At 43.5% G+C, this 27516-nt stretch overlaps 1 protein-coding gene across 1 annotated transcript in view; it reads left to right on the top strand.

The window, feature by feature from the left end:
* Positions 1-26880, top strand: part of LOC139755270 (uncharacterized) — an 84742-nt gene extending 57862 nt beyond the window's left edge. Inside the window, exons 11-14 of the mRNA XM_071673389.1 lie at positions 6393-6515; positions 17619-17741; positions 26122-26298; positions 26440-26880. Coding sequence (XP_071529490.1) covers positions 6393-6515; positions 17619-17741; positions 26122-26298; positions 26440-26666 — 650 coding nt within the window. The 3' untranslated portion in view covers positions 26667-26880. The remainder of the gene's footprint in view (positions 1-6392; positions 6516-17618; positions 17742-26121; positions 26299-26439) is intronic.
* The last annotated feature ends 636 nt before the right edge of the window (positions 26881-27516 follow it).

Here is a 27516-nt window from a genome sequence, read left to right as displayed (position 1 = left end):
ACTCAGTCACCAGCTTCTGCAGTTTCTTACATGAATCAGCCACCAGCGCTGTATCATCAGCGAACAACAACTGACTCACTTCCCAAGCTCTCTCATTCACAACAGACTGCATACTTGCCCCTCTTTCCAAAACTCTTGCATTCACCTCCCTAACAACCCCATCCATAAACAAATTAAACAACTATGGAGACATCACACACCCCTGCCGCAAACCTACATTCACTGAGAACCAATCACTTTCCTCTTTTCCTACACGTACACATGCCTTACATCCTCGATAAAAACTTTTCACTGCTTCTAACAACTTGCCTCCCACATCATATATTCTTAAAACCTTCCACAGAGCATCTCTATCAACTCTATCATATGCCTTCTCCAGATCCATAAATGCTACACAGAAATCCATTTGTTTTTCTAAGTATTTCTCACATACATTCTTCAAAGCAAACACCAGATCCACACATCCTCTACCACTTCTGAAACCACACTGCTCTTCCCCAATCTGATGCTCTGTACATGCCTTCACCCTCGCAATCAATACCCTCCCATATAATTTACCAGGAACACTCAACAGACTTATACCTCTGTAATTTGAGCACTCACTTTTATCCCCTTTGCCTTTGTACAATGGCACATGCAAGCATTCCACCAATCCTCAGGCACCTCACCATGAATCATACATACATTAAACAACCTTACCAACCAGTCAACAATACAGTCACCCCCTTTTTTAATAAATTCCACTGCAATACCATCCAAACCTGCTGCCTTGCCGGCTTTCATCTTCCGTAAAGCTTTTACTACCTCTTCTCTATTTACCAAATCATTTTCCCTAACCCTCTTACTTTGCACACTACCTCGACCAAAACACCCTATATCTGCCGCTCTATCATCAAACACATTCAACAAACCTTCAAAATACTCACTCCATCTCCTCTCACATCACCACTACTTGTTATCACGTCCCCATTATCCGCCTTCACTGAAGTTCCCATTTGTTGCCTTGTCTTACGCACTTTATTTACCTCCTTCCAAAACATCTTTTTATTTTCCCTGAAATTTAATGATGCTCTCTCACCCCAACTCTCATTTGCCCTCTTTTTCAACTCTTGCACCATTCTCTTGACCTCCTGTCTCTTTCTTTTATACCTCTCCCACTCATTTGCATTTTTTCCATGCAAAAATCGTCCAAATGCCTCTCTCTTCTCTTTTACTAATAATCTTACTTCTTCATCCCACCACTCACTACCTTTTCTAATCAACCCACCTCCCACGCTTCTCATGCCATAAGCATCTTTTGCGCAAGCCATCACTGCTTCCCTAAATACATCCCATTCCTCCCCCACTCCCCTTACCTCCTTTGTTCTTACCTTTTTCCACTCCGTACTCAGTCTCTCCTGGTACTTCCTCACACAAGTCTCCTTCCCAAGCTCACTTACTCTCACCACTCTCTTCACTCCAACATTCTCTCTTCTTTTCTGAAACCCCCCACAAATCTTCACCTTAGCCTCCACAAGATAATGATCAGACATCCCTCCAGTTGCACCTCTCAGCACATTAACATCCAAAAGTCTCTCTTTCGTGCGTCAATCAATTAGCACGTAATCCAATAACGCTCTCTGGCCATCTCTCCTACTTACATACGTATACTTATGTATATCTCGCTTTTTAAACCAGGTATTCCCAATCACCAGTCCTTTTTCAGCACATAAATCTACAAGCTCTTCACCATTTCCATTTACAACACTGAACACTCCATGTATACTAATTATTCCCTCAACTGCCACATTACTCACCTTTGCATTCAAATCGCCTATCACTATAACCCGGTCTTGTACATCAAAACCACTAACACACTCATTCAGCTGCTACCAAATCACATGCCTCTCATGATCTTTCTTCTCATGCCCAGGTGCATATGCACCAATAATCACCCATCTCTCTCCATCAACTTTCAGTTTTACCCATATCAATCTAGAATTTACTTTCTTACACTCTATCACATACTCCCACAACTCCTGATTCAGGAGTAGTGCTACTCCTTCCCTTGCTGTTGTCCTCTCACTAACCCCTGACTTTACTCCCAAGACATTCCCAAACCACTCTTCCCCTTTACCCTTGAGCTTCGTTTCACTCAGAGCCAGAACATCCGGGTTCCTTTCCTCAAACATACTACCTATCTCTCCTTTTTTCACATCTTGGTTACATCCACACACATTTAGACACCCCAATCTGAGCCTTCGAGTAGGATGAGCACTCCTCGCGTGACTCCTTCTTCTGTTTCCCCTTTTAGAAAGTGAAAATACAAGGAGGGTAGGGTTTCTGGCCCCCCGCTCCCGTCCCCTTTAGTCGCCTTCTACGACACGTGAGGAATGCGTGGGAAGTATTCTTTCTCCCCTATCCCCAGGGATAGGGGATATATATATATATATCCCCTATCCCCAGGGATAGGGATATATATATATATATATATATATATATATATATATATATATATATATATATATATATATATATATATATATATATATATATATTCATATATACATTATTCATTTATTATACTTTGTCGCTGTCTCCTGCGTTAGCGAGGTAGCGCAAGGTAACAGACGAAAAATGGCCCAACCCACCCGCATACACGTGTATATACAAACACGTACTTACACGCACATATACATACCTATACATCTCAACGTATACATATATATATATATATATATATATATATATATATATATATATATATATATATATATATACACACTCAGACATATGCATATATACACAGGTACATAATTCATACTGCCGACCTTATTCATTCCTGTCGCCACCCCACAACACATGAAATGATAGCCCCCACCCCCCGCTTGTGCGCGAGGTAGCGTTAGGAAAAGACAACAAAGGCCACATTCGTTCACACTCAGTCTCTAGCTGTCATGTATAATGCACCGAAACTACAGCTCTCTTTCCACATCCAGGCCCCACAAAACTTTCCATGGTTTACCCCAGACGCTTCACATGCCCTCTTTCAATCCATTGATAGCACGTCGACCCCAGTATGCCACACCGTTCTTGCACGCCTTTCACACTCCTGCATGTTCAGGCCCCTATCACTCAAAATCTTTTTCACTCCATCTTCCCACTTTCAATTTGGTCTCCCACTTCTCGTTCCCTCCACCTCTGACACATATATCCTCTTTGTCAATATTTCCTCACTCATTCTCTTCATGTGACCAAACCATTTCAAAACACCTTCTTCTGCTATGTCAACCACACTATTTTTATTACCACACATCTCTCTTACCCTTTCATTACTTACTCGAACAAACCACCTTACACCACATATTGTCCTCAAACATCTCATTTCCAGCACATCCACCCTTCTACGCACAACTCTATCTATAGCCCACGCCTCGAAACCGTATAACATTGCTCGAACCACTATTCCTTCAAACATACCAATTTTTTGCTTTCCAAGATAATGTTCTCCCCTTCCACACATTTTTCAACGCTCCCAGAACTTTTGCCCCCTCCCCGACCCCATGATTCACTTCCGCTTCCATGATTCCATTCGCTGCCAAATCCACTCCTAGATATCTAAAACACTTTACTTCCTCCAGTTTTTCTCCATTCAGACTTACCTCCCAATTGACATGTCTCTCAACCCTACTGTACCTAATATCCTTGATCTTATTCACCTTTGCATTCAGCTTTCTTCTTTCACACACTTTACCAAATTCAGCCACCAGCATCTGCAGTTTCTCACCCAAATCAGCTACCAGCGCTGCATCATTAGCGAAGAACAACTGATTCACATCCTAATCTCTCTCATTCACAAGAGACAGCATACTTGCCCCTTCTCTAAAACTCTTGCATTCACCTCCCTAACAACCAAATCCATAAACAATTAAACAACAATGGAGACATCACGCACCCGTGCCGCAAACCAACATTTACTGAGAGCCAATCACTTTCCTCTCTTCCTACTCGTACAAATCCCTTACATCCTTGATAAAAACTTTTCACTGCTTTCAGCAACTTGCCTCCCACACCATATACTCTTGACACCTTCCACAGAGCATCCATATCAACTCTATAACATACCTTCTCCAGATCCATAAATGCTACATACAAATCCATTTGTTTTTCTAAGTATTTCTTACATACATTCTTCAAAGGAAACACCTGATCCACACATCCTCTACCACTTATGAAACCTGACTGCGCTTCCCCAATCTGATGCTCTGTACATGACTTCACCCCCTCAATCGATACCCTCCCATATAATTTCCCAGGAATACTGAGCAAAATTATATCTCCGTAATTTGAACACTCACCTTTGACCCCTTTGCCTTTGTACAATGGCACTATGCATGTATTCCGCCAATCCTCAGGCACTTTACCATGAGCCATACATACAATGAATATCATCACCAACCAGTCCACAACACAGTCACCCCTACTTTTTTAATAGATTCCACTGCAATAACATCCAAACCCGGCGCCTTGCCGGCTTTCATCTTCCGCAGAGCTTCCACTATCTCTTCTCTGTTTACCAAATTATTCTCCCTGACCCCCCCCCCCCCCTCACTTCGCACACCACCTCGACCGAAACACCCAATATCTGCGAAAAGAAGAACATAGGTAACATCAGCCTCGGCGACGAGACAATGTCACTCGTTCAAGAGTCGGTTACCGGCCCCGCCGGCGGGGCTTGAGACTCGCCCGCCTGTTTCCAGGTGCGCTCGTTCTTAGCGGCCCTGTCGTTAGTGGCCGTCACTCATCTAATACAGTGAACAAACCTTCAAAATACTCACTCCATATTCTCACATCATCACTACTTGTTATTACCTCCCCATTAGCCCACTTCACTGGTGTTCCCATTTATTCTCTTGTCTTATGCACTATATTTACCTCCTTCCAAAACGTCTTTGAATTCTGCCTGAAATTTAATGATACTCTCTCTGACCCAAACTCTCACTTGCCCTCTTTTTCACCTCTTGCAACTTTCTCATGACCTGCTGCCTCTTTCTTTTACACATCTCCCACTCATTTTAAGTATTTCCTGCAAAAATCGTCCAAATGCCTTTCTCTTCTCTTTCACTAATAATCCTACATCTTCATCCCACCACTCACTATCCTTTCTAATCTGCCCACCTTCCACGCTCCTCATGCCACAAGCATCTTTCGCGCAAGCCATCATTGCTTCCCTAAATACATCCCCTTCCTCCCCCAGTCCCCTTCCGCCCTGTGCACTCACCTTTTTCCATTCTGCACTCAGTCTCTCCTGGTACTTCCTCACACAGGTCTCTTTCCCAAGCTCAATTACTCTCACCACTCTCTTCACCCCAACAGTCTCTCTTGTTTTCTGAAAGCTCTACATATATTCACCTTGACTTCCGCAAGATAATGATCAGACATCCCTCCAGTTACACCTCTCAGCATATCAACATCCACATGTCACTCTTCCACGCGCCTATCAATTAACACGTAATCCAATAACGCTCTCTGGCCATCTCTCCTACTTACATACGTATACTTATGTATGTCTCTTTTTAAACCAGGTCCTTTTTCAGTACACAGATCTACAAGCTCTTCACCATTTTCATTTACGACACTGAACATCTCATGTACACCAATTATTCCCTCAACTGCCACATTACTCACCTTTGCATTCAAATTCAGAGGCCCCATAATCACCCATCTCTCTCCATCCACTTTCAGTTTTACCCATATCAATCTAGCGTTTACTTTCTTACACTCTATCACATACTCCCACAACTCCTGTTTCAGGAGTAGTGCTATTCCTTCCCTTAATCTTATCCTCTCACCAAACACTGACTTTACTCCCAAAACATTCCCAAACCACTCTTCTCCATTACCCTTGAGCTTTGTTTCACTTAGAGCCAAAACATCCAGGTTCCTTTCCGCAAACATATCACCTATCTCTCCCTTTTTCTCATCTTGGTTATATCCACACACATATTAAACACTCCAATCTGAGCCTGCGAGGAAGATGAGCACTCTCCGCGTGACTCCTTCTTCTGTTTCCCCTTTTAGGAAGTTAAAACACAAGGAGGTGAGGGTTTCTAGCCCACAGCTCCCGTCCCCTTTAGTCGCCTTTTACGACACGCGGGGAATGCGTGGGAAGAATTCTATCTCCCCTATCCCTAGGGATATATATATATATATATATATATATATATATATATATATATATATATATATATATATATATATATATATATATATATATATATATATATATATATATATATATATATTTATCTTTTCATTTCTATCATGCTTTCCTTATGTATGTAACAGAACAAACGAAATATAAGACTTATCCCTACACAGTTATAATGTCTTGAATTTCCTCCTGTTATCAGATGTTGACGAATGTTCAGCAGTTTCGTCTCCCTGTGACACCAACGCCATATGTACCAACAATGTTGGCAGCTTTACTTGCAGTTGTCCGGATGGATTTAACGGCGATGGAATCACTTGCTCCGGTAAGTCCAATTAAATAGAAATACGTTTAAGTAAACCTAAGTAAGTTATAGTAGGTCAAGTAAGTGAAATTAAACGTGAATATATCTTTGAATCTTAATTATGAGGTTCCTTGGTGTAGTGCTGAACGTAAGATGAATAAAGAGAAGAAAGAGGAGAAAAACTTAATAGTTAACGATGATCATGAACACCATGGGGTACCTTAAGCCATAGTTTAAGTGAAACCCTTAATTAAAACATTAATGACCCAACTAGGCTGATAGACTACCAATCATTCTGTTACCACTGACTGTCTTGCAGGCTAAGGATAGGCCCCCGAATATTCTTACATTTGATATGTAAGTTTGAATCCCTTCTTCTAAGTTTAAATCCCTTCTTCTTATGTGCTTGGTCTCCCTAAAATTCACAATTCAGACCAATTATTTCTTCTGTTAAATATTCTAGTTATAAATTAGCCAAATGGTTGGCAAAAAACCTTAGCCATGTTCAGTGAAAAATCTTTCCATCGCTTGTCTTACATAGATTAGATTCTGTAAACACGGTTAGGAACATAAATTTGTCTGAACAGAACTCATTATTTCTATGTGAATTTTCTCTTCACTAACGTCCTCAGTGAAGATGCTATCACATATCTAAGGAATAGATTACCTGATCTCAGTCTTAACTTATCGCTGCCCATAAAAACTTTCATGGTCTTAATAAAGCTTTGTGTTTTCAAAAATCTTTTCCAAGACGAAAAAAGGTGATTTACATAGACAGAAATTTGGTCTTGCCATGACAAATCCTCATACTCCTTTCCTCAGTAACTTATTCATGTTATACTTTCAGACCGAGATTCTAACTTTAATCAGTAATCATCCAATATCGTGTCTTAGATACCTTATTGATGTGTGGTTCTTGTGGCCATCTTCCCAAGACTGTGATGTTTCCTTCAATGAATTAGATAACATTAACCCCATCATCAACTTCATGACTGAACGGGAGGAAGAAGCCAAAGTGGCGTTTCTTGATGTGTTGTTAACTAGGGAATCTGATTGCCAAGATGATTCCCGGACTGATGAACAAATGCCATTAGAGCCAAATAAGCAACTTGAATATGTTCAGTTTTATAAAGAGAGGGTGAAGGGTTGATCTGATATAGACAGTTCAATTTCAAAAAGGTTCCATAATCTCGATATAACGAATTACATGGGATAGATTTGTCTAATTTAACTCATTATGGCTACAAACTCGTAGGCAAACGTTTCTACCTTGCATAAGGTAAAATGCTTTTCATCAACAGAACGGATAACATATGACATTATTTATGAATTACGTTGGTTGCTAATAAAACCATGGACACGTTTAAGAATAAGAATGATAAATATTTCGCTTCTACTCAAAGACTGATATTATTTTGCCCATCCTAAGCGACATAAAAAGTTTGTAGTGTTCTCTTTTTTGTCTTTGATATGTATGTATTTCTAATCTTACCATAGTGATCTATGATGCTCATGTCTCTTTGATAATCCAAAACAGCGTGGAAGGGATCAAATAGTTTGTTGCAGTTTGAATTCCTTTGTATTCCTTTGCATCCTATTATCAATATTTCATAAGACAATATGTGCAACATGGCTCTCTGATTATCTCCACGAAACATGTTGTGCCTCATGTCTGAACAAATACTGGGTAATTAAACCATCTGACTCTATGTCTCAAAGTGATTTCACCTTCACAAATATCATCATGGACTAATGTGATCATCATAAACTATATATATATATATATATATATATATATATATATATATATATATATATATATATATTTATTTGTTTATTTATTTTGCTTTGTCGCTGTCTCCCGCGTTAGCGAGGTAGCGCACGGAAACAGACGAAAGAATGCCCCATCCCACCCGCATACACATGTATATACATACACGTTCACACACGCAAATATACATACCTATACATCTCAACGTATGCATATATATACACACAGACATATACATATATACGCATGTACATAATTCATACTGTCGGCCTTTATTCATTCCCATTCCCTATCCCTGGGGACAGGGGAGAAAGAATACTTCCCACGCATTCCTCACGTGTCGTAGAAGGCGACTAAAAGGGACGGGAGAGGGGGCTAGAAACCCTCTCCTCCTTGTATCTTAACTTTCTAAACGGGGAAACAGAAGAAGGAGTCACGCGGGGAGTGCTCATCCTTCTCGAAGACTCAGATTGGGGCGTCTAAATGTGTGTGGATGTAACCAAGATGAGAAAAAAGGAGAGATAGGTAGTATGTTTGAGGAAAGGAACCAGGATGTTTTGGCTCTGAGTGAAACGAAGCTCAAGGGTAAAGGGGAAGAGTGGTTTGGGAATGTCTTGGGAGTAATACAGGGGTTAGTGAGAGGACAAGAGCAAGGGAAGGAGTAGCACTGCTCCTGAAACAGGAGTGGTGGGAGTGTGTGATAGCGTGTAAAAAAGTAAACTCTTGATATAGGTAAAACTGAAAGTAGATGGAGAGAGATGGGTGATTATTGGTGCATATGCACCTTGGCATGAGAAGAAAGATCATGAGAGGCAAGTGTTTTGGGAGCAGTTGAGTGAGTGTGTTAGTAGTTTTGATGCACGAGACCGGGTTATAGTGATGGGTTATTTGAATGCAAAGATGGTGTACATGGGGTGTTCAGTGTTATAAGTGGTACTGGTCAAGAGCTTGTAGATTTATGGGCTGAAAAAGGACTGGTGATTGGGAATACCTGGTTTAAAAAGCGAGATATACATAAGTATACGTATGTAAGTAGGAGAGATGGCCAGAGAGCGTTATTGGATTACGTGTTAATTGATTGACGCACGAAAGAGAGACTTTTGGATGTTAATGTGCTGAGAGGTGCAACTGAAGGGATGTCTGATCATTATCTTGTGGAGGCGAAAATGAAGATTTGTAGAGGTTTTATAAAGCCTTAAAGCCGAGTAACTCGAGTGATTGCGCACTTTAAGCCCTAGCTCCGTTGGTTGGTTATCCAGTACATACCAGCCAACAGCTGAGAGTCGGAAGTTGTCCAGCTACGTTTACTGGGATAGTAGGGCAACTACCAAAGGGAAATCCCCAGGACTGAAGCACAACGGCAGTGTCCATCGTCTGACTGCAGTCCTCTACTTCCTTCGGGAGGCAGCACTGTGCGACCAAAGCCGAAGCGTCCACCCTTGTCACGGGTTTTCGCTTCGTGGTACCCGTCACGCATAACCCATTCCTTAGGAATAGCGTACCAGCCTCTGCTGGTATGTCGGGTACCAATAACAGCCATGAGGGAACGGCCGACGAGCGTTCACCCTCTTGCCCACATTGTGGGAAGACCTTCGCCAGCTTTCGGGGCCGTAGGGTCCACGAAAGGCAGGCACATGCTGGCTCCTTCCACCAGGAGCTGGCTACCAGGCACGTTCTGTCCAAGGCTCGGTGGTCTGATGAGGAGATTGAGCTCCTCGCCAGGGCTGAGGCTGGGATGGCAGCTTGTCCCTCACTAGTTGCCGGGCAGGGCTTGAACCAGCGGTTGCGGGAGATTGTCCCTTCTAGGACGGTCGAAGCGATCAAAGGTCTCCGACGCAAAGCGTCGTATAAGACCCGGGTTCAGGAACTGACCTTGAACTTAAACCTCCTCCAGGAAACTGGTGAGAGCGAGGTGTTGGATGGTGCGCCGATTGAGAGGCGTGTCCCAGCCACATCAAGAAGCAACACGCGGAGTGGCGCCCCGGGGGAAGCACCACGTACAGGGATGTACGCGAGTGCGGAACCCAGTGGTGAGACTACTCCCACGGTTTTATCTGTCCCAGCCATTCCGCGGGTCCCCCAATCCCAATCAATTGCTTCTTTTGTGGTGGAGACTGTCGCTTATTTCGACGCATTACTACTCGTCCCCACAAGTCCATCGTGGGGCGAGGACGTCCTAAATGGAGCCCTTGACCATTTGCGTCGGGGTGACAGCCTCGCCGCAACCAGGGCAGTTGCAGAGCACGCATCACAAATGCTAAGCTCCTGTAACTCGCCCGAAGACCGCCCGAATCGTGGTGGAGGTGGTTCAAGGCAGTCGGCGAACTCTGGCCGCGTACGCCGCGCGGAGGAGGCTCCTTTGCGTGGAAACCGGCTTAGAAGAGAGCAATACCGCAAAGTGCAGAGACTCTATCGTGAGAATAGGTCTTTGGCTGCTGGACAACTACTCAAAGGCGATTGGGAGGTACCGCCAACTTCGGTTGGGCCGGAACGCCTCAATCCCTTCTGGGGTGCTCTCTTCTCTCGACCATCTGAGCCGGATGAACGTGCCATTACCGATTTTGACCTAACACGTGAACAACTGGCAGAGATCATAACCGTAGACGAGGTAGCACACCACCTCAAAGCCACCAGAACATCTGCTCCTGGACCTGATGGAATGTCGACTCGGTTGCTGAAGTCCATTCCTCCGAGGGTTCTGGCCAAAATGTTTAACCTCTGGATAGCTACGTCTGCGTTACCAGAGCCATTGAAGGCTAATAGAACGGTGCTGATACCTAAGGTACCCAGCCCAACCGAACCCAAGGACTACAGGCCTATCACCATCTCCTGTGCCGTAGTCCGCCTGTTACATAAAATCTTGAGCAGCCGCATCTCGAGCCTCGTCCAGATCGATGGAGCTCAAAAGGCATTCGTTCCAGTGGACGGATGCCTTGAGAACCTCACGATCTTGGATGCGATCGTCGGTCGTGCGCGGGCACACGCCCACGGTGTGCACCTGGCATTCCTCGACATGGCCAAAACATTCGATAGTGTTAATCATAGCACTATCGAGCGGGCCATGTCGCGGAAGGGCATTTCTGCCCTCGTCAGGACATACATTATGTCGACGTATGACAGATCCTTCACTAACATCGAAGGCAGCAACGGGATGTCGGACAAGATTAGTATGACTCGTGGGGTCAAACAGGGGGACCCATTATCACCGATTCTCTTCAACCTTGTGATTGACGAGGGAATCGCAAGGGTGAAGGAGACCGGTGTAGGGGTTAAGTTGGGTGACCAAACAGCGTCAGCATTGGCTTTTGCCGATGATTTGGTCCTGGTTGCGCAGACGCCCACTGGCTTGCAGAAGGCAATGGACGTGATGGCTGTGACCCTCGCGGGGGTTGGACTTCAGGTCAATCCAGGCAAGTGTCGTACCCTCAGCATGGAGGTCGACGGCAAGCGCAAGACTTGGTACGTCAATAAGAACAGGACGTTCCAACTCTTGGGTAGCGCTGTCGGATCCATGAGAGCTGAGGACGAATACAAGTACCTCGGGATTCTTGTCGGGTCCGGGGGCCGGCGTAAGTCATACGGGGCTCTGCTAGAAGAGGGGCTTCGAAACATCACCAGAGCCCCTCTAAAACCTCAACAGCGGATTGCGTTGCTTGTGGAGCATCTGATGCCCAAGCTCATGCATCGACTGGTGCTGGGGGAAGTATATAAGACTCAGTTAGCACGCATGGACAGGCAAGTGCGAGTGGCGGTCCGCCGCTGGCTGCGCCTAGCCCATGACGTGTCCTGTGCATTCTTCCACTCGGCAACTGGAGATGGTGGGCTGGGTATACCAGACTTTGTTTCAACCGTCCGGCTAAATAAACAAGCGCGGTTCGAAAAACTACTCACCTCGACCGACCCAGTGATTCAGGCGGCTGTCCGGGAGCCTGCAGTGTTGAGCAAGCTGCAGCGCTGGTCTGGACCCGCATGCATTGCTGGTCGACAGGCGGGTAGTAAATCCGAACGCCAGCACGTATGGAGGGCCAACCTGGTCAGCACCGTCGACGGTGCGGCTCTCACTCCATCTGCCGCTGTGCCTCAGGTGAGCAAATGGGCGAATAGCGGGAACCGCTTCCTGTCAGGCGCTGATTATGTGAGGGTTGTCCAAGTGCGGATAGGCGTATTACCCACCCCTGCCAGGGCGTCCAGAGGCCGGCCCGAGATCAACGGCCTCTGTGACACCTGTCAGAAGCCAGGTACGCTCGGGCACATCGCACAGATGTGCCCTCGTACACACGGCGGGAGGGTAAAACGGCACGAAAACATCTGTGCCTATTTGGCTGGGCGACTGAGACAAAGGGGTTATGAGGTGTCCTGCGAGCCGCGCATTCCGATTGTGGGGTCCTTTCGGAAGCCGGACATCGTGGCTTCCAAAGGCACAGAGGCCTACATCATTGACACTCAGGTCTCTGGGGTTCACTTCCCGCTTTCAGCTGCACACCATCATAAGTGCAGCTACTACGGTACCCCGGAAGTCTTACAAGGCGTACGGGAATACACCGGGAAAGACACCGTGCACGTAACATCGGCCACCTTAAGTTGGCGAGGTGCATGGTGTCAAGAAAGCGCGAGTGCTCTCAGAGGGTTAGGGCTGACATACCGGGACCTTGAGGTGTGCACGAGTCAAAGCCCTAACCTGGACTCACTCCCTTCACAGGATGTGGTCCAAGAGCACAGGTTAAAAATTGGAGTCTGCCTTGTACATCTGGTGTCGGCCACCGGGCAGGCGTAAGGTCATCTCCCCTTTGTTGGCTTGGGATGTGCGGGATTAGGCTGTTCTCCCGTGGTTCCCAATGGCAGGTACCAGTTCCTGAGGTCGGGTGGTCGGGCGGGGTGGTGGACGCCTTGGCAGGGTTGCCCATTGCTCCCGTGCGACAGGCCGCACTGGAAGGTGAGCGGTGCTGGCAGGTCGCTGTGTCCAAGTCGGCAACCTAAGCCGGGATCCATTTACATCCGAAACATCATCTAACTGCCATCTCCTAACTTATTTCTAACTATGCTATCAGCAATCTGATCTACAATCTTCCTCTTATGGTATCCATACACTCCTTCCAACTAACAACTTCTTTCACTATCAACATATAGTTAGGTCGGTTTGCCGACAAACAACAACCTAGCACAGCATATATGTAGATAGACCTTCCCTCACTTCACACTACTAACTGGCAATAGTAAAAAAAAAAAGAAAAAAAATAGAGTGTGTGAAAGTAGAAAGCTGAGAGTAAATGTGAATAAGAGCAAGGTTATTAGGTACAGTAGGGTGGAGGGACAAGTCAATTGGGAGGTAAGTTTAAATGGAGAAAAACTGGAGGAAGTGAAGTATTTTAGATATCTGGGAGTGGATTTGGCAGCGGATGGAACCATTTAAGCGGAAGTGAATTATAGGGTGGGGGAGGGGGCGAAAGTTCTGGGAGCGTTGAAAAATGTGTGGAAGTCGAGAACGTTATCTTGGAAAGCAAAAATGGGTATGTTTGAAGGAATAGTGGTTCCAACAATGTTATATGGTTGCGAGGCGTGGGCTATAGATAGAGTTGTGCGGAGGAGGGTGGATGTGCTGGAAATGAGATGTTTGAGGACAATATGTGGTGTGAGGTGGTTTGATCGAGTGAGTAATGAAAGGGTAAGAGAGATGTGTGGTGATAAAAAGAGTGTGCTTCAGATAGCAGAAGATGATGTTGTGAAAAGGTTTGGTCACAAGGAGAGAATGAGTGAGGAAAGATTGACACAGAGGATATATATGTGAGAGGTGGAGGGAACAAGGAGGAGTGGGAGACCAAATTGGAGGTGGAAAGATGGAGTGAAAAAGATTTTGAGTGATCGGAGCCTGAACATGCATGAGGGTGAAAGGCGTGTAAGGAATAGAGTGGATTGGAACGATGTGGTATAACGGAGTCGACGTGCTGTCTATGGATTGAGCCAGGGCATGTGAAGCGTCTGGAGTAAACTATGGAAAGTTTTGTGGGGCCTGGATGTGGAAAGTGAGCTGTGGTTTCGTTGCATTATACATGACAGCTAGAGACTGAGTGTGAACGAATGTGGCTTTTGTTGTAATTTCCTAGCGCTACCTCGCGCACATGCGGGGGAGGGAGTTTTCATTTCATGTGCGGCGGGGTGGCAATGGGAATGAATAAGGGCAGACAGTAGGAATTATGTACATGTGTATATAGGTATATGTCAGTGTGTGTATATATATGTTGAGATGTATAGGTATGTATATATACGTTGAGATGTATAGGTATGTATATGTGCGCGTGTGGACATGCATATATATACATGTGTATGTGGGTGGGTTGGGCCCTTCTTCCGTCTGTTTCCTTGCGCTAGCTCGCTAACGCGGGAGACAGCGACAAAGTATAATATATATATATATATATATATATATATATATATATATATATATATATATATATATATATATATATATTTCTTTATTTTATCTATTTTGCTTTGTAGCGCTTAGGAAACAGACGAAAGAATGGCCCAACCCACCCACATCCACATATATATATATATATACATACACGTCCACAAACGCAAATATACATACCTATACATCTCAATGTATACATACATATACACACACAGACATATACATATATACACATGTACATAATTCATACTGTCTGCCTTCATTCATTCCCATCGCCACCTCGCAACACATGGAATAACAACCCCCTCCCCCCTCATGTGTGCGAGGTAGCGCTAAGAAACGACAACAAAGGTCAGTTCGTTCACACTCAGTCTCTAGCTGTCATGTAATAATGCACCAAAACACAGCTCCCTTTCCACATCCAGGTTCCTCAGAACTTTCCATGGTTTACCCCAGACGCTTCACATGCCCTGGTTCAATCCATTGACAGCACGTCGACCCTGGTATACCACATCGTTCCAATTCACTCTATTCCTTGCACGCCTTTCACCCTCCTGCATGTTCGGGCCCCGATCACTCAAAATCCTTTTCACTCCATCTTTCCACCTCCAATGTGGTCTCCCACTTCTCCTCGTTCCCTCCACTTCTGACACATATATCGTCTTGGTCAATCTTTCCTCACTCATTCTCTCCATGTGACCAAACCATTTCAAAACACCCTCTTCTGCTCTCTCAACCACACTCTTTTGTTACCACACATCTCTCTTACCCTTACATTACTTACTCGATCAAACCACCTCACACCACATATTGTCCTCAAACATCTCATTTCCAGCAAATCCACCCTCCTGCGCACGACTCTATCCATAGCCCACGCCTCGCAACCATACAACATTGTTGGAACCACTATTCCTTCAAACATACCCATTTTTGCTTTCCGAGATAATGTTCTCGACTTCCACACATTCTTCAAGGCTCCCAGAATTTTCGCCCCCTCCCCAACCCTATGATTCACTTGCGCTTCCATGGTTCCATCCGCTGCCAGATCCACTCCCAGATATCCAAAACACTTCACTTCCTCCAGTTTTTCTCCATTCAAACTTACCTCCCAATTGTCTTGACCCTCAACCCTACTGTACCTAATAACCTTACTCTTATTCACATTTACTCTCAACTTTCTTCTTTCACACACTTTACCAAACTCAGTCACCAGCTTCTGCAGTTTCTCACATGAATCAGCCACCAGCGCTGTATCATCAGCGAACAACAACTGACTCACTTCCCAAGCTCTCTCATCCCCAACAGACATCATACTTGCCCCTATTTCCAAAACTCTTGCATTCATCTCCCTAACAACCCCATCCATAAACAAATTAAACAACCATGGAAACATCACACACTCCTGCCGCAAACCTACATTCACTGAGAACCAATCACTTTCCTCTCTTCCCACACGTACACATGCCTTACATCCTCGATAAAAACTTTTCACTGCTTCTAACAACTTGCCTCCCACACCATATATTCTTAATACCTTCCACAGATCATCTCTATCAACTCTATCATATGCCTTCTCCAGATCCATCAATGCTACGTACAAATCCACTCACTACCCTTTCTAATCTGCCTACCTCCCACCCTTCTCATGCCACAAGCATCTTTTGCGCAAGCCATCACTGCTTCCCTAAATACAACCCATTCCTCCCCCACTCCTCTTACGTCCTTTGTTCTCACCTTTTTCCATTCTGAATTCAGTCTCTCCTGGTACTTCCTCACACAAGTCTCCTTCCCAAGCTCACTTACTCTCACCACTCTCTTCACCCCAACATTCTCTCTTCTTTTCTGAAAACCTCTACAAATCTTCACCTTCGCCTCCACAAAATAATGATCAGACATCCCTCCAGTTGCACCTCTCAGCACATTAACATCCAAAAGTCTCTCTTTCCCGAGCCTACCAATTAACACGTAATCCAATAACGCTCTCTGGCCATCTCTCCTACTTACATACGTATACTTATGTATATCTCTCTTTTTAAACCAGGTATTCCCAATCACCAGTCCTTTTTCAGCACATAAATCTACAAGCTATTCACCATTTCCATTTACAACACTGAATATCCCATGTATACCAATTATTCCCTGAACTGCCACATTACTCACCTTTGCATTTAAATCACCCATTACTATAACCCGGTCTCGTGCATCAAAACCACTAACAGACTCATTCAGCTGCTTCCAAAACACTTGCCGCTCATGATCTTTCTTCTCATGCCATGCCATGGTTCATATGCACCAATAATCACCCATATCTCTCTATCAACTTTCAGTTTGACCCATATCAATATAGAATTTACTTTCTTACACTCTATCACATACTCCCACCACTCCTGTTTCAGGAGTAATGCTACTCCTTCCCTCGCTCTTGTCCTCTCACTAACTCCTGACTTTACTCCCAAGATATTCCCAAAACACTCTTTCCCTTTACCCTTGAGCTTCGTTTCACTCAGAGCCAAAACATCCAGGCTCCTTTCCTCAAACATACTACCTATCTCTCCTTTTTTCTCATCTTGGTTACATCCACACACATTTAGACACCCCAATCTGAGCCTTCGAGGAGGATGAGCACTCCTCGCTTGACTCCGTCTGTTTCCCCTTTTAGAAAGTTAAAGTACTAGGAGGGGAGGGTTTCTGGCACCCCGTTCCCATCCCCTTTAGTCGCCTTCTACGACACGTGAGGAATGCGAGGGAAGTATTCTTTCTCCCGTATCCCCATCCCCAGGGTTACATGATATATATATATATATATATATATATATATATATATATATATATATATATATATATATATACACACAGCTTCCTTCTATATGTCATATTGGAACCAAAGGATGACTTATTCCTACAGGAATATAATCTGTATTGAATTTCCTCCTTATATCAGATGTTGACGAATGTTCAGCAGTTTCGTCTCCCTGTGACACCAACGCCACCTGTACCAACAATGTTGGCAGCTTTACTTGCACCTGTTGGGATGGATTTATCGGTGATGGATTCACTTGCTCCGGTAAGTCCAATCAAGTAAATATACGTTTAAGTAAACGTCAGTACGTTTTAGAACGTCAACTAAGTGAAATTAGAGGTGAATATGTCTTTGAGTCTCAGTCAGTCTCATTACGAATTTCCTTGGTGTAGTGCTCAACGTGAATCACGGGCCTAGCCTTGGTTCGAATCTTGGATTAAGATATATTTACACACACACACACACACACACACACACACACATATATATATATATATATATATATATATATATATATATATATATATATATATATATATATATATATATATATATATATATACATATATATATATATATATATATATATATATATATATATATATATATATATATTTTTTTTTTTTTTTTATACTTTGTCGCTGTCTCCCGCGTTTGCGAGGTAGCGCAAGGAAACAGACGAAAGAACTGGCCCAACCCCCCCCCCCCCCCCCATACACATGTACATATACACGTCCACACACGCAAATATACATACCTACACAGCTTTCCATGGTTTACCCCAGACGCTTCACATGCCTTGCTTCAATCCACTGACAGCACGTCAACCCCTGTATACCACATGACTCCAATTCACTCTATTTCTTGCCCTCCTTTCACCCTCCTGCATGTTCAGGCCCCGATCACACAAAATCTTTTTCACTCCATCTTTCCACCTCCAATTTGGTCTCCCTCTTCTCCTCGTTCCCTCCACTTCCGACACATATATCCTCTTGGTCAATCTCTCCTCACTCATTCTCTCCATGTGCCCAAACCATTTCAAAACACCCTCTTCTGCTCTCTCAACCACGCTCTTTTTATTTCCACACATCTCTCTTACCCTTACGTTACTTACTCGATCAAACCACCTCACACCACACATTGTCCTCAAACATCTCATTTCCAGCACATCAATCCTCCTGCGCACATCTCTATCCATAGCCCACGCCTCGCAACCATACAACATTGTTGGAACCACTATTCCCTCAAACATACCCATTTTTGCTTTCCGAGATAATGTTCTCGACTTCCACACATTTTTCAAGGCTCCCAAAATTTTCGCCCCCTCCCCCACCCTATATATATATATATATATATATATATATATATATATATATATATATATATATATATATATCATTCATTCATTATACTTCGTCGCTGTCTCCCGGTTTAGCGAGGTAGCGCAAGGAAACAGACGAGAGAATGGCCCAAGCCACCCACATACACATGTATATACATACACGTCCACACACACACATATACATACCTATACATCTCAACGCATATATATATATATATATATATATATATATATATATATATATATTGTCCCTGGGGATAGGGGATTAAGAATACTTCCCACGTATTCCCTGCGTGTCGTAGAAGGCGACTGAAAGGAGAGGGAGCGGGGGGCTGGAAATCCTCCCCTCTCATTTTTTTTTTTTTTTTTTTCCAAAAGGAGGAACAGAGGGGGCCAGGTGAGGATATTCCAAAAAAGGCCCAGTCCTCTGTACTTAACGCTACCTCGCTAGCGCGGGAAATGGCGAATAGTTTAAAAGAAAAGAAATATATATATATATATATATATATATATATATATATATATATATATATATATATATATATATATATATATATATATATATATATACACACACACACAGACATAATCATATATACACATGTACACAATCAATACTGTCTGCCTTTATTCATTCCCGTCACCGCCACACATGAAATTACAACCCCCTCCCCACGCATGTGCGGTAGGTAGCGCTAGGAATTAACAACAAAGGCCACATTTGTTCACACTCAGTGTCTAGCTGTCATGTATAATGCACCATAACCACAGCTCCCTTTCCACATCCAGGCCCCACACAACTTTCCATGGTTTACCCAAGAGGCTTCACATGCCCTGGTTCAATCCATTGACAGCACGTCAACCCCAGTATACGACATCGTTTCAATTCACTATATTCCTTGTAAGCATTTCACCCTCCTGCTTGTTCAGGCCCCGATCACTCAAAATCTTTTTCACTCCATCTTTCCACCTCCAATTTGGTCTCCCACTTAAACTCGTTCCCTCCACCTCTGACACATATATTCTCTTTGTCAATCTATCCTCACTCATTCTCTCCATGTGACTAAACCATTTCAAAACACCCTCTTCTGCTCACTCAACCACACTCTTTTTATTACCACACATCTCTCTTACCCTATAATTACTTACTCGATCAAACCACCTCACACCACATATTGTCCTCAAACATCTCATTTCCAGCACATCCACCCTCCTCCGCACAACTTTATCTATGGCCCACGCCTCGCAACCATATAACATTGTTTGAACCACTATTCCTTCAAACATACCCATTTTTTGCTTTCCGAGATAATGTTCTTGGCTTCCACACATTCTTTAACACTCCCAGAATTTTCGCCCCCTCCCCTACCTCATGATTCTCGTCCGCTTTCATGGTTCCATCCGCTGCCAGATCCACTCCCAGATATCTATAACACTTCACTTCCTCCAGTTTTTCTCCATTCAAACTGCCTCCCAATTGACTTGTCCCTCAACCCTACTGTACCTTATAACCTTGCTCTTATTCACATTTACTCTCAGCTTTCTTCTTTCACAAACTTTACCAAACTCAGTCACCAGCTTCTGCAGTTTATCACACGAATCAGCCACCAGCGCTGTATCATCAGCGAACAACAAATGACTTACTTCCCAAGCTCTCTCATCCACAACAGACTGCATACTTGCCCCTCTTTCCAAAACTCTTGCATTCACCACCTCCCTAACAACCCTATCCATGAACAAACTAAACAACCATGGAGACATCACACACCCCTGACGCAAAGCTACATTAACTGAGAACCAGTCACTTTCCTCTCTTCCTACACGTGCATATGCCTTACATCCTCGATAAAAACTTTTCACTGCTTCTAACAACTTGCCTCCCACACCATATATTCTTAAAACCTTCCACAGAGCATCTCTATCAACTCTATCATATGCCTACTTCAGATCCATAAATGCTACATACAAATCCATTCGCTTTTGTAAGTATTTCTCACATATATTCTTCAAAGCAAACACCTGATCCACACATCCTCTACCACTTCTGAAACCACACTGCTCTTCCCCAATCTGATGCTTTGTACATGTCTTCACCCTCTCAATCAATACCCTCCTATATAATTTCCCAGAAATACTCAACAAACTTATACCTCTGTAATTTGAGCACAAACTTTATCGTCTTGAACTTTCTACAATGGAACTATGCAAGCATTCCGCCAATCCTTCGGCATCTCACCGTGAGTCATACATGCATCAAATAACCTTACTAACCAGTCAATAATACAGCCACCCCTTTTTTAATAAATTCCACTGCAGTACCATCCAAACCTGCTGCCTTGCCGGCTTTCACCTTCCGCAAAGCTTTTACTACCTCTTCTCTGTTTACCAAATCATTCTCCCTAACCCTCTCATTTGCACACCACCTAGACCAAAACACCCTATATTTGCCACTCTATCATCAAACACATTCAACAAACCTTCAAAATACTCACTCCATCTCCTCACATTACCACAACTTGTTATCACCTCCCCTTTAGTCCCGTTCACTGAAGTTCCTATTGATTCCCTTGTCTTACGCACATTATATATATACGCACGTTGTATTTTTTTACTTTCTAAAATGGGAAACAGAAGAAGGAGTCACGCGGGGAGTGCTGATCCTCCTCGAAGGCTCAGACTGGGGTGTCTAAATATGTGTGGATGTAACCAAGATGTGAAAAAAGGAGAGATAGGTAGTATGTTTGAGGAAAGGAACCTGGATGTTTTGGCTCTGAGTGAAACGAAGCTCAAGGGTAAAGGGGAAGAGTGGTTTGGGAATGTCTTGGGAGTAAAGTCAGGGGTTAGTGAGAGGACAAGAGCAAGGGAAGGAGTAGCAGTCCTCCTGAAACAGTAGTTGTGGGAGTATGTGATAGAATGTAAGAAAGTAAATTCTCGATTAATATGGGTCAAACTGAAAGTGGATGGAGAGAGATGGGTGATTATTGGTGCATATGCACCTGGGCATGAGAAGAAAGATCATGAGAGGCAAGTGTTTTGGGAGCAACTGAATGAGTGTGTTAGTGGTTTTGATGCACGAGACCGGGTTATTGTGATGGGTGATTTGAATGCAAAGGTGAGTAATGTGGCAGTTTAGGGAATAATTGGTATACATGGGGTGTTCAGTGTTGTAAATGGAAATGGTGAAGAGCTTGTAGATTTATGTGCTGAAAAAGGACTGGTGATTGGGAATACCTGGTTTAAAAAGCGAGATATACATAAGTATACGTATGTAAGTAGGAGAGATGGCCAGAGAGCGTTATTGGATTACGTGTTAATTGACAGGCGCGCGAAAGAGAGACTTTTGGATGTTAATGTGCTGAGAGGTGCAACTGGAGGGATGTCTGATCATTATCTTGTGGAGGCTAAGGTGAAGATTTGTATGGGTTTTCAGAAAAGAAGAGTGAATGTTGGGGTGAAGAGGGTGGTGAGAGTAAGTGAGCTTGGGAAGGAGACTTGTGTGAGGAAGTACCAGGAGAGACTGAGTACAAAATGGAAAAAGGTGAGAGCAATGGAAGTAAGGGGAGTGGGGGAGGAATGGGATGTATTAAGGGAATCAGTGATGGATTGCGCAAAAGATGCTTGTGGCATGAGAAGAGTGGGAGGTGGGTTGATTAGAAAGGGTAGTGAGTGGTGGGATGAAGAAGTAAGATTATTAGTGAAAGAGAAGAGAGAGGCATTTGGACGATTTTTGCAGGGAAAAATGCAATTGAGTGGGAGATGTATAAAAGAAAGAGACAGGAGGTCAAGAGAAAGGTGCAAGAGGTGAAAAAGAGGGCAAATGAGAGTTGGGGTGACAGAGTATCATTAGATTTTAGGAAGAATAAAAAGACGTTCTGGAAGGAGGTAAATAAAGTGCGTAGGACAAGCGAGCAAATGGAAACTTCAGTGAAGGGTGGAAATGGGGAGGTGATAACAAGTAGTGGTGATGTGAGAAAGAGATGGAGTGAGTATTTTGAAGGTTTGTTGAATGTGTTTGATGATAGAGTGGCGGATATAGGGTGTTTTGGTCGAGGTGGTGTGCAAAGTGAGAGGGTTAGGGAAAATGATTTGGTAGACAGAGAAGAGGTAGTAAAAGCTTTGTGGAGGATGGAAGCCGGCAAGGCAGCAGGTTTGGATGGTATTGCAGTGGAATTTATTACAAAAGGGCGTGACTGTATTATTGACTGGTTGTTAAGGTTATTTAATGTATGTATGACTCATGGTGAGGTGCCTGAGGATTGGCGGAATGCGTGCATAGTGCCATTGTACAAAGGCAAAGTGGATAAGAGTGAGTGCTCAAATTTCAGAGGTATAAGTTTGTTGAGTATTCCTGGTAAATTATATGGGAGGGTATTGATTGAGAGGGTGAAGGCATCAGATTGGGGAAGAGCAGTGTGGTTTCAGAAGTGGTAGAGGATGTGTGGATCTGGTGTTTGCTTTGAAGCATGTATGTGAGAAATACTTAGAAAAACAAATGGATTTGTATGTAGCATTTATGGATCTGGAGAAGGCATATGATAGAGTTGATAGAGATGCTCTGTGGAAGGTATTAAGAATATATGGTGTGGGAGGAAAGTTGTTAGAAGCAGTGAAAAGTTTTTATCGAGGATGTAAGGCATGTGTACGTGTATGAAGAGAGGAAAGTGATTGGTTCTCAGTGAATGTAGGTTTGCGGGAGGGGTGTGTGATGTCTACATGGTTGTTTAATTTGTTTATGGATGGGGTTGTTAGGGAGGTGAATGCAAGAGTTTTGGAAAGAGGGGCAAGTATGAAGTCTGTTGTGGATGAGAGAGCTTGGAAAGTGAGTCAGTTGTTGTTCGCTGATGATACAGCGCTGGTGGCTGATTCATGTGAGAAACTGCAGAAGCTGGTGACTGAGTTTGGTGGAATGTGTGAAAGAAGAAAGTTAAGAGTAAATGTGAATAAGAGCAAGGTTATTAGGTACAGTAGGGTTGAGGGTCAAGTCAATTGGGAGGTAAGTTTGAATGGAGAAAAACTGGAGGAAGTGAAATGTTTTAGATATCTGGGAGTGGATCTGTCAGTGGATGGAACCATGGAAGCGGAAGTGGATCATAGGGTGGGGGAGGGGGCGAAAATCCTGGGAGCCTTGAAGAATGTGTGGAAGTCGAGAACATTATCTCGGAAAGCAAAAATGGGTATGTTTGACGGAATAGTGATTCCAACAATTTTGTATGGTTGCGAGGCGTGGGCTATGGATAGAGTTGTACGCAGGAGGGTGGATGTGCTGGAAATGAGATGTTTGAGGACAATGTGTGGTGTGAGGTGGTTTGATCGAGTAAGTAACGTTAGGGTAAGAGAGATGTGTGGAAATGAAAAGAGCGTGGTTGAGAGAGCAGAAGAGGGTGTTTTGAAATGGTTTGGTCACATGGAGAGAACGAGTGGGGAAAGATTGACCAAGAGGATATATGTGTCGGAGGTGGAGGGAACGAGTTTAAGTGGGAGACCAAATTGGAGGTGGAAAGATGGAGTGAAAAAGATTTTGAGTGAACGGAGCCTGAACATGCAGGAGGGTGAAAGGAGGGCAAGGAATAGAGTGAATTGGATCGATGAGGTATACCGGGGTTGACGTTCTGTCAGTGGATTGAATCAGTGCATGTGAAGCGTCTGGGGTAAAGCATGGAAAGCTGTGTAGGTATGTATATTTGCGTGTGTGGACGTATGTATATACATGTGTATGGGGGGTCGGTTGGGCCATTTCTTTCGTCTGTTTCCTTGCCCTACCTAGCAAATGCGGGAGACTGCGGAAAAAGAAAAAAAAAAAAAAAAAATATATATATATATATATATATATATATATATATATATATATATATATGTATATATATATATATATAATCTTTTTCCTATTATACTTTGTCGCTGTCTGCAGCGTTAGCGAGGTAGCGTAAGGAAACAGACGAAAGAATGTCCCATCCCTTCCACATACACAAGTATGTACATACACGTCCACACCCGCACATATAAATCTCATTGTATACATATATTTACACACACAGACGTATACATATACATACACATGTATATAAGTCATACTGTCTGACCTTATTCATTTCCGTCGCCACCCCGCCACACATGAAATGACAATCACATCCCCCCGCATGTGAGCGAGGTAGCAACAGGAAAAGACAAAGGCCACATTCGTTCACACTCATTCTTTAGCTGTCATGTATAATGCACCGAATCCACAACTCCCTTTCCACATCCGGGCCCCACAGAACTTTTCATGGTTTACCCCAGACGCTTCACATGCCCTGGTTTAATCCATTGGCAGCACGTCGACCCCGTATACCACATCGTTCCAATTCACTCTATTCCTTGCACGCCTTTCACCCTCCTGCATGTTCAGGCCCCGATCACTCAAAATCTTTTTCACTCCATCTTTCCACCTCTAATTTGGTCTCCGACTTCTCCACGTTCTCTCCACCTCTGACATATATCCTCTTTCTCAATCTTTCCTCACTCATTCTCTACATGTGACCAGACCATTTCAAAACACCCTCTTCTGCTCTCTCAACCACACTCTTTTTATTACCACACATCTCTCTTACCCTTTCATTTCTTAGTGGATCAAACCACTTCACACCAGAAACATCTCATTTCCAGCACACCCACCCTCCTACGCACAACTCTATCTATAGCCCACGCCTTGCACCCATATAACATTGTCGGAACCACTATTCCTTCAAACATAACCATTTTTGCTTTTCGAGATAACGTTCTCGCCTTTCACAAATTTTCCAACGCTCCCAGGACTTTCGCCCCCACCCCCACCCTATGACTCACTTCCGCTTCCATGGTTCCATCCGCTGCCAAATCCACTACCACATATCTAAAACACTTCACTTCCTCCAGTTTTTCTCCATTCAAACGTACCTTCCAATTGACTTGTCCCTCAACCCTACTGTACCTAGTTACCTTGCTCTTATTCACATTTACTCTCAGGTTTCTTCTTTCACACACTTTACCAAACTCATTCATCAGTTTCTGCAGTTTCTCACCCGAATCAGCCACTAGCACTGTATCATCAGCGAACACCAACTGACTTACTTCCCAAGCTCTCTCATCCATAACAGACTGCATACTTGGCCCTCTCTTCAAAACTCTTGCATTCACCTCCCTAACAACCCCATCCAAAAACAATATATATATATATATATATATATATATATATATATATATATATATATATATATATATATATATATATATATATATACTTTTAGTTATATAGCCTCAGATGTCACGTCTTGTTTCCCGCAACAGTTGATGTCCAAGCCAGATGTGATGAGGGTAAAATATCACACGAGGATGTCTGCTACGATGTAGTTTCCTTAGAACTCGTCTTCGATGAAGCCACTATAATTTGTTCGATGAGGGGAGGTACCCTGGCGAAAATCCCGAATGCAGCGGCTGTCCAACAAATAGGCAGTAACTTAGACGGTAAGTCCTTTTATAACCTGCTATCTCACAGTTAGCTTGCTACACAATAAACCAGACTGTTATACGAAGATGATAATTGAAGTTTTCTTTCTGAAGTCACAAGGAAGGAAGATGGTAGTGATTAATTTTTTTTTTTTTCAGGAGATACTCTCTGGGTTGGAGGCTCGAGGTCCCCGGATGGGGTCTGGCTGTGGAAGGATAATACCGAAGTCGACCTTGATATCATTAGGTCTCCCAATTCGGAAAGAGGGTCCTGCTTGATGCTAAGGTTGCACCCAGATCCAGTGCTAACCCCAGCTGATTGCGCAGATAAAATGAAGTTTCTTTGTCATGAAATGATTTCATTAGATACTCTTAGTGTCGCTTGACTGGAATTCTAAGACTGACAATAATATATCAGCAAAGTGATTAGATATGACGGTGATTAACCTCGTAAGCTGTGAGGATCACCAGTAAGCATTAGTGCCGCTTTGATTTTGTCAATTGCTAAACTGGTGATTCAGCTGGATGCCACATGTTAGTTTTTGATTTACTGATATGACCAGCTCAAAGAGTCGTCGTAAATAAAATGTTATGAAAACGTGCCTCTTCTAATTTGCCCTGCGTGGTTGACCTTATAGAAGTAGGAATGGCCATGGTCATTTCGACTCCTAAGATGTCCTCTGCCATTAGGATATTGGGTGCATTCGTGACATCACTGGACGAACGATATTACATTGTGGATAAAAATCTATTTCACAGACGCTACGAAAAACACTGTTAAAAGTTAGAACAATTAAGCCTGTTTATTCTCGATGTACGTGGATTAGAATAGGAGATGAGCCGAAAGTGGTCCGATTGATGAACTGTCTCAGGCTAACTTCCAAACTTGACCCCCTTGCCCTACGCCGCAATGTTGGTTCACTATCCCTCTTCTATAGGTATTACTTTGGTTTTGCACCCGAGAGCTGGCTGCTTGTGTGCCCCCATCACGAGCTAGACCACGCAATGCTCGACAAGCTGTTGTGTCACATGATTACTGTGTGGCCAACAGCAACTCGAAGGTCGGTCGTTTAATAATTGCTTCTTTCCCTCCACTTCGAACCTTTGGAACTTTCTACCTTCTCATGTCTTTCCCAGTGACTATGACCTGGCACATTTCAAAAGACAGGTTTTTCGCTTCCTCCAAAATTCGTAAACACTTTTGTTTTTTCTTTTTCCCTTTCATAATTCTGCTTA

Source organism: Panulirus ornatus, chromosome 19 (genome assembly GCF_036320965.1).
Source record: "Panulirus ornatus isolate Po-2019 chromosome 19, ASM3632096v1, whole genome shotgun sequence".
NCBI lineage: Eukaryota > Metazoa > Arthropoda > Malacostraca > Decapoda > Palinuridae > Panulirus > Panulirus ornatus.
This window is presented reverse-complemented; position numbering and strand designations above follow the sequence as displayed.